Source organism: Oncorhynchus clarkii, chromosome 28 (assembly GCF_045791955.1).
Source record: "Oncorhynchus clarkii lewisi isolate Uvic-CL-2024 chromosome 28, UVic_Ocla_1.0, whole genome shotgun sequence".
Lineage (NCBI taxonomy): Eukaryota > Metazoa > Chordata > Actinopteri > Salmoniformes > Salmonidae > Oncorhynchus > Oncorhynchus clarkii.
Genome location: NC_092174.1, coordinates 1,552,758 through 1,572,500, shown reverse-complemented (window position 1 = coordinate 1,572,500; position 19,743 = coordinate 1,552,758). Strand labels below are relative to the sequence as shown.

Here is a 19,743-nt window from a genome sequence, read left to right as displayed (position 1 = left end):
GTTGGCCGGGGTTCTGGTAGTCAGGTGAAAAGCATGGCCAGCCGTAGAGAAATGCCTTTTGAAATTCTCGTGGATTCATCAGTGGTGACAGTGTTTCCTAGCCTCAGTGCAGTGGGCAGCTGGGAAGAGGTGCTCTTATTCTCCATGGACTACAGTGTCCCAAAACTTTTGGGAAATAGTGCTGCAGGATGCAAATTTCTGTTTGAAAAAGCTAGCCTTTGCTTTCCTAACTGACTGTGTGTATTGGTTCCTGACTTCACTGAAAAGTTGCATATCGCAGGGACTATTCAAAGCTAGTGCAGTACGCCACAGGGTGTTTTGTGCTGGTCAAGGGCAGTCAAGTCTGGAGTGAACCAAGGGTTATATCTGTTCTTAGTTCAACATTTTTTGAAAGGGGCATGCTTATTTAAGGGGGTGAGGAAGGCATTTTTAAAGAACAACCATGCATCTACTGACGGAATGAGGTCAATAACCTTCCAGGATACCCGGGCCAGTTCGATTAGAAAGGCCTGCTCACAGAAGTGTTTTAGGGAGCGTTTGACAGTGATGAGGGGTGGTCGTTTTACCGCGGACCCATAACGGACGCAGGCAATGAGGCAGTGATCACTGAGATCCTGGTTGAAAACAGAAGGTTTATTTAGAGGGCAAGTTGGTCAGGATGATATCTATGAGGGTGCCCATGTTTACAGATTCGGGGTTGTACATGGTAGGTTCCTTGATAATTTGTGAGATTGAGGGCATCAAGCTTAGATTGTAGGATGGCTGGGAGTGTTAAACATATCCCGATTTAGGTCACCTAGCAGTCCGAACTCTGACGATAGATGGGGGGCAATTCACATATGGTGTCCAGGGCACAGCTGGGAACTGAGGGGGGTCTAAAACAAGCGGCAACAGTGAGGGACTTATTTCTGGAGAGATGGATTTTTAAAAGTAGAAGCTCAAACTGTTTGGGCATAGAACTGGATAGTATGACAGACCTCTGCAGGCTATCTCTACAGTAGATTGCAATTCTGCCCCCTTTAGCAGTTCCGTCTTGATGGAAAATGTTGTAATTGGGGATGGAAATTTCAGAATTTTTGGTGGTCTTCCTAAGCCAGGATTCAGACACAGCTAGGACATCAGGGTTGGCAGAGTGTGCTAAAGCAATGAATAAAACAAACTTGGGGATGAGGCTGCTAATGTTAACTTGCATGAAACCAAGGTTTTTACAGTTGCAGAAGTCAACAAATGAGTGTCTGGGGACATACAGGGCCTGGGTTAACCTCTACATCACCAGAGGAACAGAGGAGGAGTAGGATAAGGGTACGGCTAAAGGCTATAAGAACTGGTCATCTTGTGCTTTGGGAACGGAGAATAAAAGGAGCAGATTTCTGGGCAGGATAGATTCAGGGCATAGTGTACAGACAAGGGTATGGTAGGGTGCGAGTACAGTGGGGGTAAACCAAGGCATGGAGTGACGATGAGAGAGGTTGCATCTCTGGAGGCACCAGTTAAGCTGGGTGTGGTCTCCGCATGTGTGGGGGGTGGGGATAAGGGGGCCATCTGAGGCATGTTGAGCAGGACTAGGGGCTCCACAGTAAAATAAAACAATGAAATCTGCCCTAAACAACAGTATACAAGGCATATTGGCATTAGAGAAAGGCATAAAGCAATCACAGGTGTTGATTGGGAGAGCTAAGACAACAACGCGTAAACAGCTAGGAGAATAACAATGGGTAAATGGCGATGAATGGGCAGAGAGGGTCAGTTAGCTACACACAGGGCCTGATAAACAAAATTAAGTTCCATGTTAATGAACAGTCCAGCAGGCATCAGCTGTGTAGCCGAGTGATCATAGGGTCCAATGAGCAGCAATAGATGAAACAGGGAGCCGTTCAGTAGTCGATTACTACGCTAGGCAAGTGGGAGACACGGCGTTCAGGAAGCTAGCGGGCCGGGGCTAGCAGATGGATCATCACCAACATCCACGACGCAGAGGCCGGTTGAGAGCACATCGGCCGAATTGCGTCAGCAGACCAATCATGATGGATCGGCGGGGCTCTGTGTCGACAAATTGTCCCGGCCAATTGGAAAGAGAGGTATTGTAGTTGGTGTACTTAGTTTGCTAGTCGGGAGATGGGCCTAGCTCGAGGCTAACTGGTGCATGCTTTTGGACAAGAGCGTTAGCCACAGTAGCCACTCGGTAGCAGCTAGATAGCTGCGAAGATCCGGTGTAATGGTCCAGAGCTTGCGGCAGGAATCCGATGATGTAGTGGAAAAAAAGCAGTCCGATATGCTCAGGGCTGATATCGCACTGTGCAGACTGGCAGGTATTTTCCGGGCTAAAGCGGCTGGTGTCCGAGCTAAAGGTAAAGACTGCTAGCAGTGGCTAACAATGACAAATAGCTAGTAGCTAATTAGCTGGCTAGCTTCTGATGGCTAGCCTTTGATGGAAGTTCCAGTTATAAGGTCGAAAAATTTTTTATACAAAAAATACAAAATGTTTACATGGATTGAAAACAAACACGTCTTGCTGCTGCGCCATCTTGGAAAGTAGGCCAAGGACTATTGTAGGCTCCTACTTAAACCATGTTTACTCTTGAAATCTTTGGTTGTTTACTACATACACTATCCTACTCACTCTGTTTAGTACATAGCCTCACATGAAAATCGTTAGAGATGGGTGGGGCTAAGGCTTAAGAGAGTGTGAATGATGCTGAATAGGTGTAGACAAAGAAGAGCTCTCCAGTATGTGTACCAACATATTCAATGGACATTTTCTCTGAAATGGGGTTACAAGTTTATCCACTTTCTAAGCAGAATTACTTTCCCATTGTTCCTCAACTGCAGTGTATGATATACCATTTTGTAGCTCTGAGTCTATACTTTTATCCAATGTAAAAAACATTATTTCAAACATTTCTACATAAGACCGAAACGAGGGGGTCAGTCACAATGTGAAAATGTTTTGTAGTAAAAAATATGTTTCCAATGACATCATCATCAACCAATTCTGAAATGGCCCTTTAAAATGAATGCCTGTGCAGGGCTCTAGCGGAGAAGTCCTCCATAGCTAAGCCTATCTTGCTGTCACTACTCAGTACCCTTGTTTGTTGTGATTGAATGGCAAAGACACCCAAGAAACACCAACCTCAAATCACCATCTCCATGACAACTATCATTTGGCTTCAGTCATGGCTGCTGCATTTCATAATTAACAAGCTAAAAAATGAGGCCAAATCAGGAAGTTCCAACCCACCTTAATTTTTTTTTGCATGTGCTCCAATGGAACCACCTACAGCAGGGGTATTCAAGTCTTAACCTACGAGGTCCAGAGCCTACTGGTTTTCTGTTCTACCTGATAATTAATTACACCCATTTGGTGTCCCAGGTCCAAATCAGTCCCGGATTAGAGGGGAAAAATGAAAAACAGGTCGAGGTCCAGAGTTGAGTTTGAAGGACTTACAGCATGGTATTTTAAACATCGGTGTTTAATGCTGAGCTCAATGTTAAAATGACATTAGAATTAGAGGCACCTTATTCTGTAAATGTTTTCATTTTGTGATTGCAAATGGCATTTAGTTACATGTCCCCTTTCCATGAGAAGAAACACAAATAATATTGTCACATGGAAAGAATCTCAATGTAAACATGGTGTACATTCATATCATGCTCTGCGCACACTGTTCCTTTGTGGAGTGTTTATAACCAGAGTTTGTCTTTGTGGAGGAAAAGTACAACCTATGACACATTTGGTCTCATTCCTATTAAAATGTGTTCAGTCTTATCATTGGGGAAACATTCTTTCACATAATGGAGACTCTAGAAAGAAGCTTGATGAGTACTGTCTGGAGCATTTGCAACAGTGTTTATTTCAGTGTGAAGTTATGCCAACATTGGTAATGCAGAGAGAAAAGTAGTGTCACACTAGAATGGGTAAAGCAGTCATTTGGACTGCTCATGAGTGTATTAATTTTATTACTCTGCAATTGTTTAAGTCATACCCCCCTCCGTCCTTGACTTTTCTTAAATAAGTCTATATAGCACAACATCGTTGTTAGAATCTTAATATCACAAACAAAAAACTGTAGTTATAACCAGTTTAAGGAGGGCATGCCATTTAAAAAAATAATTTCCCTTTGCCCCTCCTTCTCCTATCAGTCTACTCTGGCGTACTTGCCGTACACAGTGAGAGCGTGCGTAATTGACAAAATCTGAATAAAAACGACTCCGATGGTGGGGAAGAAATTAATCAGGTAGCCTTCGTATAAACTTTCCTGACCCCAGTCATTCTGAATGCAGGTTGCGGGTGAATAAAGAATCCAACTGTTGGATATCCTCACTCTGGCTGGATGCCAATGCTAACACCACAATCTTGAACATTTTAAGAATTGAATGGAGAACACTGTAACAGAGTTAAATCGTTAAGACTTTCAAAAGTGTTATTTTAACACCAGTTCAGTTGGACTCATATGTTTCAGAGTTATATGTACACCATTGATTTTGCTGTGTGAAACAGGAGCAAGGAAGGGACAGCATGGTTGGATCGAACAAGCCGGTGACAATGCTACGGGCCGACTATCAGCACACTTTGCACAATTTGTACTTATGGTGACGTTAAGGCTACTGATATTTTCATCACCGTGGTTCTTGATGACTGTGCTTCTTGGTGGTTGAGGTATTTCTTAAATTTTGTTCTAAAAATAAGCTGTTACTGTATTCCAATGAACACTAGAACGTTGGTGTTTTAAGTGGTTTTTAGTTTTTACAAATGTCCTACAGTAACAAACTAAAGAAAATGCTATTGTGTTACTACAAAATTATAATAATCGTATTCTAATCTTACCTTCATAAACACAAACAAATTATTATTTTTGTGATAGCATATATGAAATGTATTAATTACGCTGTTAGAATGTTGTAGACAGAATGACTGCTCATTAGCTTGAAGGCCCAGTGGTTCTAGTGTTAAGAACATTTGTATAGCTTGCTAAATATAAATAGATGCAGAATGCCATATTTGGTTATATTTTATCCAGACTCGTGATACTTTGTTTAAATAAATACAGTAAAATACAAAGGAAAGCAGAGATAAGCATGGAAAAATGAAAGATTCCCTGCAGCTCATTGGTAATTTCACTAATAAAATATATAGATTTAGTTAAAACATTCATTATACACCTCATGAACTTAGAACAACTGTCCTGTCTTATTATAACTTGTGATAAATCAGCTCACCGATGAGAACGTGAAAGATGAGCGCTATCATCCCGGCGGTGACCATGCACAGCACGGCTTTGGAGCGGTCGCGTTTGCTGTTGACAAACACCAGGCCCACGTTCTTGAAGTCACTCATAGGCCCTGTGAAGAACTTCATTAGGGAGTAGGCCAAGCCGTAGCTTGCCAGCATCTCAACTGCATCCTCTTTGACCGCTGCAATACCCCTGTTCAGAGCCTGTGAGAGAGGACGATAGAGAGAATAGGAGTTGAGAGAAAATATAGAATATATTTTTTTAAATTAACTATTTGTGCTGACGGATGCATTTATCTTTGCATCCATAAAAAAATAAAAAAAGTTTACCCCTTTTCCTCCCCGATTTCGTGGTATCCAATTGGTAGTTACAGTCTTGTCCCATCGCTGCAACTCCTATACGGACTCGGGAGATGCGAAGGTCGAGAGCCGTGCGTCCTCCGAAACACAACCCAACCAAGCCGCACTGCTTCTTGACAGAATGCCCAATTAACCCTGACGCCAGCTACACCAATGTGTCGGAGGAAACACCGTGCACCTGGCGACTGTGTCAGCATGCACTGCGCTCGGGCCCGCCTCAGTAGTCGCTAGTGCACGATAGGACAAGAACATCCCTGCCGGCCAAACCCTCCCCTAACCCTGACGATGCTGGGCCAATTGTGCGCCAACCCTTGGGCCTCCCAGTCGCGGCCGGCTGCGACAGAGCCTGGACTCAAACCCAGAATCTCTAGTGACACAGCTAGCTCGGGAGGCCATTTTTGTTTTCAGTTATTAATGTCACTTACATAAGGGCCAGATATTGCAAGCAATTAAACACTTTTGCTAGATTGACCCTGCCACACTCATGACACTATTGAATGAATGGTCACCATTAAAAAGGGTAGAAAGCATGAGTTTCTACTCACAAACGTAGTGTAGTAACTTAGTTGTAGTCATGATCTGGTTACCGATACGACCCTTTTTCAGGACCCTGTCTTTCAAAGATCATTCGTAAAAATCCAAATAACTTCTCAGATCTTCACTGTAAAGGGTTTAAACACTGTTTTCCATGCTTGTTCAATGAACCATACATAATTAATGAACATGCACCTGTGGAACAGTCGTTAAGACACTAACAGCTTACAGATGGTAGGCAATTAAGGTCACAGTTATGAAAACGTAGGACACTAAAGAGACCTTTCTACTGACTCTGAAAAACACAAAAAGAAAGATGCCCAGGGTCCCTGCTCATCTGCGTGAACGTGCCTTAGGCATGCTGCAAGGAGGCATGAGGACTGCAGATGTGGCCAGGGCAATAAATTGCAATGTCCGCATTGTGATACGCCTAAGACAGAGCAACAGGGAGACAGGACGGACAGCTGATCGTCCTCGCTGTGGCAGACCACGTGTAACAACACCTGCACAGGATCGGTACATCCGAACGTCACACCTGCGGGACAGGTACAGGATGGCAATAACTGCCCGAGTTACACCAGGAACGCACAATCTCTCCATTAGTGCTCAGACTGTCCACAATAGGCTGAGAGAGGCAGGTCCTCACCAGACGTCACCTACGGGCACAAACCCACCGTCGCTGGACCAGACCGGACTGGCAAAAAGTACTCTTCACTGACGAGTCGCTGTTTTGTCTCACTAGGGGGGGATGGTCGGATTCGTGTTTATCATTGACGGAATGAGCATTAGGTGGAGGGTCCATCATGGTCTGGGGCGGTATGTCATAGCAGGCAATCTCCACGCTGTGCATTACAAGACATCCTCCTCCCTCATCTTTTTTTATTAAAAAAAAAATGATTTTACCTTTATTTAACTAGGCAAGTCAGTTAAGAACAAATTGTTATTTTCAATGACGGCCTAGGAACAGTGGATTAACTGCCTGTTCAGGGGCAGAATGACAGATTTGTACCTTGCCAGCTCGGGGATTCGAACTTGCAACCTTTCAGTTACTAGTCCAACTCTCTAACCACTAGGCTACCCTGCCGCCCCAAAATGTGGTACCCTTCCTGCAGGCTCATCCTGACATGACCCTCCAGCATGACAATGTCACCAGCCATACTGCTCGTTCTGTACGTGATTTCCTACAAGACAGGAATGTCAGTGTTCTGCCATGGCCAGTGAAGAGCCCGGATCTCAATCCCATTGAGCACGTCTGGGACCTATTGGATCGGAGGTTGAGGGCTAGGGACATTACCCCCAGAAATGTCCGGGAACTTGCAGGTGCCTTGGTGGAAGAGTGGGGTAACATTTCAGAGCAAGAACTGGAAAATCTGGTGCAGTCCATGAGGAGGAGATGCACTGCAGTACTTAATGCAGCGGATGGCCACACCAGATACTGACTGTTACTTTTTATTTTGACTCCCCCTTTATTCAGGGACACATTATTCCAGTTCTGTTAGTCACATGTCTGTGGAACTTGTTCAGTTTATGTCTCAGTTGTTGAACCTTGTTATGTTCATACAAATATGTACACATGTTATGTTTGCTGAAAATAAACACAGTTGACAGTGAGAGGATGTTTATTTTTTTGCTGAGCTTATAACTACAAACATAGTTATGTTTTGGGGGATTTGCATATTTATTGAACTTATTTTCAGATATCATTTAAACTACTCACAATGCACTATTTCTCAACTTCATATGGCGAATCTACTGTGTTAGTTGGCTAATGTTAGCCACTAGCCATGCAGAGTGTTGGCAGTGGTGAGCTACATTCCACCAAGGTGTGATGTAAACAACCAATCAGATTCCCCACACGTGGGCGCTGCATGATCCTGCTCAGCTGCTCTGACTTCTCCTACACCGGTAGGCTTGCCTCTGGCTCAAAAGGAAAGAGAGAAATAATTCTTACCTGCTCTAATTAATTAGTACCTCGTCCTAATTTGTTTCGCGTTCTCCACCTTGTTTGGTCAACTTTACGAACTCTTCTCTGTGAAGTAGGCTACCCAAGTTTTCCAACAATGGCTTAGTACTAGCGCACTACAGTAGCTAACTGACTGTGCTGTTGTGATCATTGCCATCTGCTGGAGCCTTCCTCTGATTGCCTTCTTATTGTTGACTTGTGCCCAATGCCACCTCTGGATTATTACCTCTGAAAAATATCTACTTTGGATTTATCCCACTATATCGCTACTGGATTAGCTGACTCTCCCTCGGCCGGTGAAAAGGCCTCTCCGTCTGAAGCACCTTTCTGCTTGACTCTTCTTCGGTAGCTAACACGGCCATCAATCGGTAAACCTCCGCTCTCTCTGCTGGCTTTTTTTGTGTGTGTTTGTGGGTTCCTGCCTGACTAGTTGGTGGTATTCTCTGGTTGGCTAGCTAGGCTAGTTAACTGGCTAAGATAACTGCATATACCAGTAACGTTTTTTGAAAACTGGTTAAATGGCATTATGTATTTCCAAATATTTGATTTACTTTTATGCATCTGTGAGCTAGGTGTTGATAGCAACTGGTTGAATCATACATTGCTAACGTTAGCAGGTTGGTAGTGCTAATATTAGCAGGCTAGTAGGGCTAACGTTAGCAGGCTAGTTAGCTCAGGCAAGGAACATTGCAAGCTGATTTGTAACAATAATTTGCTTGTAAGTTGGCTGAAAATGTAATTGAAACTAGTAGTCATGAGTGCAAACAATTTGGTTTAATTTGAAGTTATTTCTGTTGGAGTTTACGTTATAGGGAATAGGCTGGCTTGCTGAGTTCTCCATATTGCGTCACACCCTGCAATTAATTTTTCTGATCAGTCTTACGTAAATTGAAAATTGAGGTGTAACTTTGCATTGGGACTTTTGATACGTATACTTGTGCAAATCCATGTGTCACGGATCGCTCCAGAACTTTCATTACGCACACCTGCCCCCTATTCCCAGTGATTAGTAATTGTATTAGTGTGCCCTTGGTTTACCAGTGTCCTGTTGGTTATTGGTACAATGTCCGTTGGTTCGTGTGAGTACCTGTGCTGTGTTTTGGCTTTTGTGCCATTTGTGGATTGCGCAGATGATTACGGGTCTCGTCCCGTGTGTTTATCATTGTGCGCCGGTGTTATTTATTCGAGGTACTCCTCGCTCTTTTGTTTGGGTTTGTACCCTGTGCATTGTATAGTGTTTGTTTGGTCTTTGTCCCCATGCCTTTACACGGCAAGCTGTAATTTGGATATCATTTTTTTTAAATATTACGCATTCCTGCGCCTGTCTCACGACTCATTCACACCAACGTGACAATATGTTGCATATGGTTATGTTTATGCTACTTACCCTTTAACATGCTTATAATTGCAGCAGATCAACTACTACAAGCTTGTAGTATTAGACCCCATTATGGCCCATTCTTTAACTGTATTGCATAAGTTGAAGCAGAAATTCATCAGAATTCCATCACATACAGTATGTTAGTGGCCAACTATCAGTTTTCAAAGCTCATATAGGCTAAGATTACAGGTACAGTATAGGTTTATAGTATATTGCCGTCGGTCTGTTTGCTGAAAGATATCAGGTACTATCAAGTGTTGTGATGCACCACACTATTGCTGCCTTTTTCAGGGGAAGCAATCTAGTTCAGACAATGCCAGTTTTGTTTTTGTTGCAGGATTAGAAGCTCCGTCATCTACCTGTCTCTGAGTGAACAATACATGTCTTTCATGCCTCACAGCCCAGAACTAAAGACCCTAATATCAAAACCAGAATTAGTAGGGATTCCACAGGCTTCAGTTACCAAGGTATTGAAATCCCCCACCATGACTAACTCAGAGCTACGACGAAGTAGTAGAGGTGAGGCTAAAATGTTTGAAATGGATTAAAGGGATTCTTTGCAAATACAGTATATTGTAGCTTTTTTCTTTTAAATATAATTGGACCATTTGATTTGAACCCTCAGATGTACAAGTATGTACATTGCATGTTAAATGGGACCAGAGATTGAATTTTTTTCCTTGGCTGTTTATTTCCCATGCTTTTCTTAAACTCTTGCTGACAAATATTAGCATTCTTCTGACACTGGCCCAAACATCTTTGTTTTCAGGTCAAGTCAAAACCACCCTGTCACTCTGAGCTCTTTACTTGTACATCAGTATCAACAGGTTACAGATGTAGAGACTGAGTTGTGACACTAAGATCAGAACCAATCAATGTTTTTGAGTTTAATAAGCACATGAACATTTCCCATAAAGTCTACCTCTGCAGGGTTAGAGGGGGTTAATTTCAGCTCAATTCAGTCCGAAATGTAAAATGTTGAAATGAGACAGACTACACACCACAAAACAAATGGGGCTATGTCTATATTACCCCATTACAAACAGGCCCATTTTTTATCACATTCTTGCCTGCATATGCATGTTATACCTCCCATGTGCATGCGGGCATTCCGGTGAGGAGTGGTAATAGTGGTGTGCAGATGTGGGTGGGCGTCTATTTGAATAAATCCATTGAATATACACCATCAAAAAGAAGTCCATGATTAATTTGTTCAGGCAGGACCTAAGAAACATACGTCGAATAAAATGTATTTTCAAAACAGAATTACATATTTTGAGTTGAATTATGTCCATATGAATAAAATCAACAGTTCCTTATTTTGTTCATTAAACAGACAAGACAAACCTACTCGATCACAGTCAACACACATACAGTACGTGTTATAGTAAGAATATAATAAGTGTCACATTTACTCCCCCTCCCCCTCTCTGGCACTCGACGTCGCCAGGTGTCTCATCATTACGCACACCTGCCACCATCGTTACGCTCACCTGCGTCTCATGACACTCACCTGGACTCCATCACCTCCCTTTTATCTGTCACTCCCCTTGGTTCTTTCCCCAGGCGTTATTGACTGTTCCTGTTTCATGTCTGTACGCTTTTTGTGTTTCTGTCCCATGTTAGTTTATTTATTAAATGAGTCACTCTCTGTACTTGCTTCCCGACTCCCAGCATACACGTTACAGAATAACGCCTCACCAAGGGGAAGCATCAGGGATCTCTTCCAAGTGCCGCTGCTGAAGCAACCGGCGATGCCTCGGCCGGCTCCCGTGGCTCGTCAGGCTCCCGCGGCTCGTCAGGCTCCCGCGCCTCAGCAGGCTCGTCAGGCTCCCGCGCCTCAGCAGAAGCGACCGGCCCACTCCTGGTCCTCGGGATCGTCCCTCTGGTCGACGTCGTCCCAGCTGGCTCGTCAGGCTACCATGCTTCAGCTGGTTCTACAGGTTCTCACGCATCAGGTGGCTCTACAGGTTCCCACGCCTCAGCAAAAGCGACCCGCCCGCTCCTGGTCCTCAGGATAGTCGTCCGGTGGCTGGAGCCTGGCGTCAGGGAGGGGGTGCTGTCACGTTTACTCCCTCTCCCACTCTTGGTCGCTCGACGTCGCCGGTTGTCTCATCATTACGCACACCTGCCACCATCGTTATGTGCACCTGCGCCTCATGATACTCACCTGAACTCCATCACCTTCCTGATTACCTCCCCTATATCTGTCATTCCCTTTGGTTCTTTCCTGAGGCGTTATTGTTTCTGTTTATATGTTTCATGTCTGTACGCTACTCGTGTTTCTTGTTTTGTTCCATGTTCGTTTATTCATTAAATTCACTCACTGTACTTGCTTCCTGACTCCTAGCATACCCGTTACAATAGTAGAATAAAATAATAATATTTCTCCCAACTTGTCACCGCTGTCATGTAAAACAGTGATATTTTGAAACATAGCCCATGTTTTCTTTATCCACGTTTCATCTCTCTCCTACCCTCCACTTGTTAAACTACATAACATGCAGTAAAAATGTTCTAATAAATGAGCCAACTAGACAAGATGATCATGAGCAGCACTCACCTCAACTTTTCCCCAGCCCAATTGTAGCCTAACCAATATCCAAATGGAGATTCAGTGAAGAGAAAAAAAACTGACATCAAAGCTGTCCCAATTGAATGGTGCTGAAATGATCATCTAGGCAGAACTTTACCAAAACTATTAGGTCGTTAGGCAGAAATACAAGTTTTGGCTTTGATACCGGCAACACCTTTCAGCTAAAGTTAGCTAAACAATGTTCTCTCAAAAAAACATTTGGCACTGAGCTAATTTCAGGCCTGCTGAGAGCAAACTTGAACTTTGAATATTCTGTGCAACTTCCACCGCATGTTTACTGTGAACTGACATGCTGACCACACCACTCACGTTACGTAAGCGAGCATTGGAAAATAAATGTACACGACGTACATGTTAATTCAATAATATCATCCAAACTGCTCACATGCGTTAACTTCTTGGTGACAGGGGGCCAGTATTGAGTAGCTTGGATGACTAAGGTGCCCAGAGTAAACTGCCTGCTACTCTGTCCCAGATGCAAATGTATGCATAGTATTAGTAGTATGATAGAAAACACTCTGCAGTTTCTAAAACTGTTTGAATGATGTCTGTGAGTATACCAGAACTCATATGGCAGGAGAAAACCTGAGACAAATCCAACCAGGAAGTGGGAAATCTGAGGTTTGTAGTTTTGCAACTCTTTGCTATTCCAATATACAGTGTAAATGGGGTCATATTGTACTTCCTAAGGCTTCCACTAGATGTCAGTCTTTAGAACTTTGTTTCATGCTCTACTATGAAGGGGGAGAGAATGAGAGGGGATTTAGCCAGGTGTCTGGCGTGCCACAGGCTCGTGAGGCGCGGTCACGAGAGAGTTAGCTCTCGTTCTATTGCTTTTCTACAGACAATGGAATTCTCCGGTTGGAACATTATTGAATATTTATGATAAAAACATCCTAAAGATTGATTCTATACTTAGTTTGACAAGTTTCTACGACCTGTAATATAGCTTTTCGTCCGACGTTCGGCTGGACCTGAACGAGCGTTTGTTTACCAAACGCCCTAACAAAAGAAGCTATTTGGACATAAAGTTCATAATTTATCGAACAAATCAAACATTTATTCTGGAACTGATATTTCTGGGAGTGCATTCTGATGAAGACCATCAAAGTTAAGTGAATATTTATAATGCTATTTCTGACTAATGTTGACTACACAATATGAGGATATCTTTTTGGCTGCTTTGTGGTCTGAACGCTGTACTCAGACTATTGCATGGTTTGCTTTTTCCGTAATATTTTTAAAAAATCTGACAACGGTTGCATTAACTTCTTGGATATAGGGGGCGCTATTTTAATTTTTGGATGAAAAACGTTCCCGTTTTAAACAAGATATTTTGTCACGAAAAGATGCTCGACTATGCATATAATTGACAGCTTTGGAAAGAAAACACTGACGTTTCCAAAACTGCAAAGATATTGTCTGTGAGTGCCACAGAACTGATGTTACAGGCGAAACCCAGATAAAGATCCAATCAGGAAGTGCCGCATTTTTTGAAACAGTCTCATGCCAATGACTCCTTATATGGCTGTGAAGCAGCTAGGAGTCAGCTTACGTTTTCCACGTTTTCCCCAAGGTGTCTGCAGAATTGTGACGTCTTTTTAGGCATTTCCATTGGAGAATGGCTGTAAGAGACCATATAGGGCGAGTGGACGCATGGTGTCTCCGGGAGAAAACGTTGCGTAAAATACTGAGGTAGCCATTTTTCCAATAGTTTCTTATGAGAAACCAACTGCCTCCACGGATATATTATTGAATACATATGTTAAAAACACTTTGAGGATGGATCCTAAACAATGTTTGCCGTGTTTCTGTCGATATTATGGAGAACATTTTTGAAAAAAGTTTGGCGTTATAGTTGAAGTATTTTCGGTCGATTTCTCAGCCAAGCAGGATGAACAAACGTGACGTTTTTCGCCTCCAAAAATATTAATTTTTGGAAAAAAGGAACATTTGCTATCTAACTGGGAGTCTCCTGAGTGAAAGCATCTGAAGTTCTTCAAAGGTAAATGATTTAATTTGGTTGCTTTTCTTATTTTTGTGAAAATGTTGCCTGCTGCCAGCACAGCCTAGCATAGCATTATGCCATGCTAAACTTACACAAATGCTTGTCTAGCGTTGGCTGTAACGCATATTTAGAAAATCTGAGATGACAGTGTTGTTAACTAAAGGCTAAGCTTGTGTTTCAATATATTTATTCCATTTGCGATTTTCATGAATAGGAAACGTTTCGTTATGGTAATGCACTTGAGGCTATGATTACGCTCCCGGATACGGGATTGCTCGTCGCTAGAGGTTAAGGAGAAGTATCTCTCTAATTCCATGTGTAACACTTGTATTTTCATCAAGATATATGATGAGTATTTCTGTAAATTGATGTGGCTCTCTGCACAATCACGGCATGTTTTAGAACTACTGAACGTAATGCACCAATGTAAAATTAGATTTTTTGATATAAATATGCACTTTAGCGAACAAAACATACATGTATTGTGTAACATGAAGTCCTATGAGTGTCATCTGATGAAGATCAGAGGTTAGTGATACATTTTCTCTATTTGTGCTTTTTGTGACTCTCTTTGGCTGGAAAATTGGCTGTGTTTTTCTGTGACTTGGTGGTGACCTAACAATCGTTTGTGGTGCTTTCACTGTAAAGCCTTTTTGAAATCAGACACTGTGGCTGGATTAACGAGAATTCTATCTTTAAAATGGTGTAAAATACTTGTATGCTTGAGGAATTTTAATAGTGAGATTGTTGTTTTGAATTTGGCGCCCTGCACTTTCACAAGCTGTTGGCGAGGTGGGACGCTACCGTCCCACATATCCCAGAGAGGTTAATGAGTGTCTGTGTAGCCAGGCGCTAAAGTCCCGCCTCTCCCATCTCCTCATTGGTTTTTAGGAGCATATACCCACGTGGGTGATTGAAAGAAGAACTGTGGTTCACACTCCCATCCAGCTGGTGGTGGTGGTGGTGGTAATGCACCTTAAAGTGTTGCCAACCGCCATATGAAGTCCAAAGAAGAAGAAGAAGAAGCAGGATCTGTAGTGACGCCTAGCACTGAGATGCAGTGCCTTAGACCGCTGCACCACTCGGAAGCCCCTACATTCCATGACAGTTTTGAAAAAAAACATGCAGGGCTTGACCTTAATCTTTTCACCACTTGTACTTCAGACGTGGTGACTGAAAATGTTGTGTTGTTTGATGCAAGAAACCACTTTACAAAATAAAATGCATTATTATTTCCATACCATTATTAAAGAGAATCAGACAAATTATGCTACGCTCTGCCTATTGGCTACTTAGCTTATTCAAGCCTGTCTCAAAATACAACACAGCAGCTGATTGGTTATGGGGCACCGGTCTGTGTCGAGTATGGGCCTGAGTCATGCCTGTCAATGCAATAGAATCCTACTCTTGATGCGTTCAGCCTACAACAAAATGTCTTGCATAGTTAGTTTTGCATACTAAGTCTTGCATAGTTATTTTTCTTTGTGTGTTGCATTGAAAGTGGTTAATAAGAATTGATTCAATCACAATTACCACAGTAAAGGGAAACATTGATAGTGTTAACTACCGGGGAAAATTCTATAAAGTTGAGTGAAATTAATTCTCGTGCAGCTTAGATATAAGGCTTCTCTACTGTCACCATTCTGTTGCCGTGACACCACACACATCCCAAAGAGAGAAGAACATGGTTATTAATAGTGTGTCACTATGCATGAATGATTGTGTAACCAGGGGCGTAGCTTTGGTTTAAGAGGTGGGGGGGGGACAGAAACTGGCAGGGGGGTCTGGGGTCCTCCCCCATCAAAATGTGTCTTGCCACTTAAAGCATAATGTAGCATGACCCCCGACCCTTCGAACCAGTTATTTTTATTCTAACAGCAGAAATGACCACAGTCATCAAGCTAGGTAAGAGATCGTTATTTAACATGTTTAAGTGATTGGTAATATACTTCCTCTATATCAAACATCAAATGTAATTAATCAGACAATATTTCAAGTTAAAAGTTAATTTGTGGAGCTTCTTTCCTTGTTAATGCGTTTGAGCCAATCAGTTGTGTTGTGACGGTATACCGAAGATTAGCCCTACTTGGTAAAATACCAAGTCCATATTATGGCAAGAACAGCTCAAACAAGCAAGGAAAAACAACAGCCTATCATTACTTTAAGACATGAATGTCAGTAAATCCAGAACAAGTTCAGTCGCAAAAACCCTCAAACGCTATGATGAAACTGGCTCTGAGGACCGCCACAGGAAAGGAAGACCCAGAGTTCATTCGAGTTACCAGCCTCAGAAAATGCAGCCCAAATAAATGCTTCAGAGTTCATGTTACAGACACATCTCAAAATCAACTGTTCAGAGACCGCGTGAATCCGTCCATAAATGTTGATTTAGATTACATAGCTATTTAAATTGTGACTTCACAGCAATTCCTAGCTAGCTAACAAAATTTAGCTAGCTAGCAGGCTCAACTAAATAAAAATCCCCTAGATACAGCCACGTCTCATAGTCACATAATGAGATTTGAAAATGAAAGTGGAATATAATAATACGAATCGAATGGAGTTTTCCCCATCTCCCCATTTAGAGTATTTCTGGTGCAGAACAGAAATGCCCTCATCCAGATGGTGTGACAAAATCATTTCCTAACAGACCTGCTAACTTTCTTTGTTGCTTTAAGGTAGAAAACAACTTGCAGTACCTCCGGCAGGCAGAGGCAAGAACGATTAGTCCGCCAGCTCAGGAACAAGCTATGTTGTTCACAGCCCTGTGTAATGTTCAATGTAATGTCATTCCTGGACTTTTTGAAACTTCATGTATATTGTTTTAAAAATGTAATACAATTTAATGGTTTAAACATGTATTTAATGTGATAATTCCCTAAGTGTTAATACATTTGTGTTAACATCATTGCTCTGGACACCATATGTGAACTGATTGCCCCCCATCCATCTTCAGAGCTCGTGCTGCTAGGCGACCTAAACTGGAACATGCTTAACACCCCTGCCATCCTACAATCTAAGCTTGATGCCCTCAATCTCACACAAATTATCAATGAACCTACCAGGTACCTCCCCAAAGCCTTAAACACGGGCACCCTCATAGATATCATCCTAACCAACTTGCCCTCTAAATACACCTCTGCTGTCTTCAACCAAGATCTCAGAACAGATATAGCCCTTGGTTCTCCCCAGACCTGACTGCCCTTAACTAACACAAAAACATCCTATGGCGTTCTGCATTAGCATCGAACAGCCCCGTGATATGCAGCTGTTCAGGGAAGCTAGAAACCATTATACATAGGCAGTTAGAAAAGCCAAGGCTAGCTTTTTCCAGCAGAAATGTGCTTCCTGCAACACTAATGCAAAAAAGTTCTGGGACACTGTAAAGTCCATGGAGAATAACACCTCCTCCCAGCTGCCCACTGCACTGAAGATAAGAAACACTGTCACCACTGATAAATCCACTATAATTGAGAATTTCAATAAGCATTTTTCTACGGCTGGCCATGCTTTCCACCTGGCTACCCCTACCTCGGTCAACAGCACTGCACCCCCCACAGCAACTCGCCCAAGCCTTCCCCATTTCTCCTTCTCCCAAATCCAGTCAGCTGATGTTCTGAAAGAGCTGCAAAATCTGGACCCTTACAAATCAGCCGGGCTAGACAATCTGGACCCTTTCTTTCTAAAATGATCTGCCGAAATTGTTGCCACCCCTATTACTAGCCTGTTAAACCTCTTTCGTGTCGTCTGAGATTCCCAAAGATTGGAAAGCAGCTGCGGTCATCCCCCTCTTCAAAGGGGGGGGGACACTCTTGACCCAAACTGCTACAGACCTATATCTATCCTACCCTGCCTTTCTAAGGTCTTCGAAAGCCAAGTCAACAAACAGATTACCGACCATTTCGAATCTCACCATACCTTCTCTGCTATGCAATCTGGTTTCAGAGCTGGTCATGGGTGCACCTCAGCCACGCTCAAGGTCCTAAACGATATCTTAACCGCCATCGATAAGAAACATTACTGTGCAGCCGTATTCATTGATCTGGCCAAGGCTTTCCACTCTGTCAATCACCACATTCTTATTGGCAGACTCGACAGCCTTGGTTTCTCAAATGATTGCCTCGCCTGGTTCACCAACTACTTCTCTGATAGAGTTCAGTGTGCCAAATCGGAGGGTCTGCTGTCCGGACCTCTGGCAGTCTCTATGGGGGTGCCACAGGGTTCAATTCTTGGACCGACTCACCTCTGTATACATCAATGATGTCGCTCTTGCTGCTGGTGAGTCTCTGATCCACCTCTACGCAGACGACACCATTCTGTATACTTCTGGCCCTTCTTTGTTAACAACCCTCCAGGCAAGCTTCAATGCCATACAACTCTCATTCTGTGGCCTCCAATTGCTCTTACATACAAGTAAAACTAAATGCATGCTCTTCAACCGATCGCTGCCTGCACCTGCCCGCCTGTCCAACATCACTACTCTGGACGGCTCTGACTTAGAATGGACAACTACCTAGGTGTCTGGTAAGACCGTAAACTCTCCTAAGAGACCCACATCAAACATCTCCAATCCAAAGTTAAATCTAGAATTGGCTTCCTATTTTGCAACAAAGCATCCTTCACTAATGCTGCCAAACATACCCTCGTAAAACTGACCATCCTACCAATCCTCGACTTCGGCGATGTCATTTACAAAATAGCCTCCAATACCCTACTCAACAAATTGGATGCAGTCTATCACAGTGCAATCCGTTTTGTCACCAAAGCCCCATATACTACCCACCATTGCGACCTGTATGCTCTCATTGGCTGGCCCTCGCTTCATACTCGTCGCCAAACCCACTGGCTCCATGTCATCTACAAGACCCTGCTAGGTAAAGTCCCCCCTTATCTCAGCTCGCTGGTCACCATAGCATCACCCACCTGTAGCACACGCTCCAGCAGGTATATCTCTCTGGTCACCCCCAAAACCAATTCTTTCTTTGGCCGCCTCTCCTTCCAGTTCTCTGCTGCCAATGACTGGAACGAAATACAAAAATCTCTGAAACTGGAAACACTTATCTCCCTCTCTAGCTTTAAGCACCAACTGTCAGAGCAGTTCACAGATTACTGCACCTGTACATAGCCCAAACAACTACCTCTTTCCCTACTGTATTTATTTTATTTATTTATTTTGCTCCTTTGCACCCCATTATTTTTATTTCTACTTTGCACATTCTTCCACTGCAAATCTACCATTCCAGTGTTTTACTTGCTATATTGTATTTTCTTTGCCACCATGGCCTTTTTTGCCTTTACCTCCCTTATCTCACCTCATTTGCTCACATCGTATATAGACTTGTTTATACTGTATGTTTGTTTTACTCCATGTGTAACTCTGTGTCGTTGTATGTGTCGAACTGCTTTGCTTTATCTTGGCCAGGTCGCAATTGTAAATGAGAACTTGTTCTCAACTTGCCTACCTGGTTAAATAAAGGTGAAATAAATAAAAAATATTTTTAAAAATTAAGCCTTTATGTATGCGTTATAAATTACCAAAGGAGTCTGACTTTAAATGAAGTACAGATTCATGAGATGGTCATTTATAACACATTTAAAGACTAAAGGTGTTTGACTTTATAGAAAGTGCAATGTCATGCAATATATAGTCTTTATGGATGTGTATTGAATG

The 19,743-nt window shown here is 42.8% G+C and overlaps 1 protein-coding gene across 1 annotated transcript in view; it reads right to left on the bottom strand.

Annotated features, from left to right (window-relative positions):
- Positions 1-19,743, bottom strand: part of LOC139387144 (ANKH inorganic pyrophosphate transport regulator b) — a 100,911-nt gene that overhangs the window by 59,421 nt on the left and 21,747 nt on the right. The window contains exon 2 of the mRNA XM_071133172.1: positions 5,218-5,434. Within this exon, the coding sequence (XP_070989273.1) occupies positions 5,218-5,434 (217 nt within the window). The remainder of the gene's footprint in view (positions 1-5,217; positions 5,435-19,743) is intronic.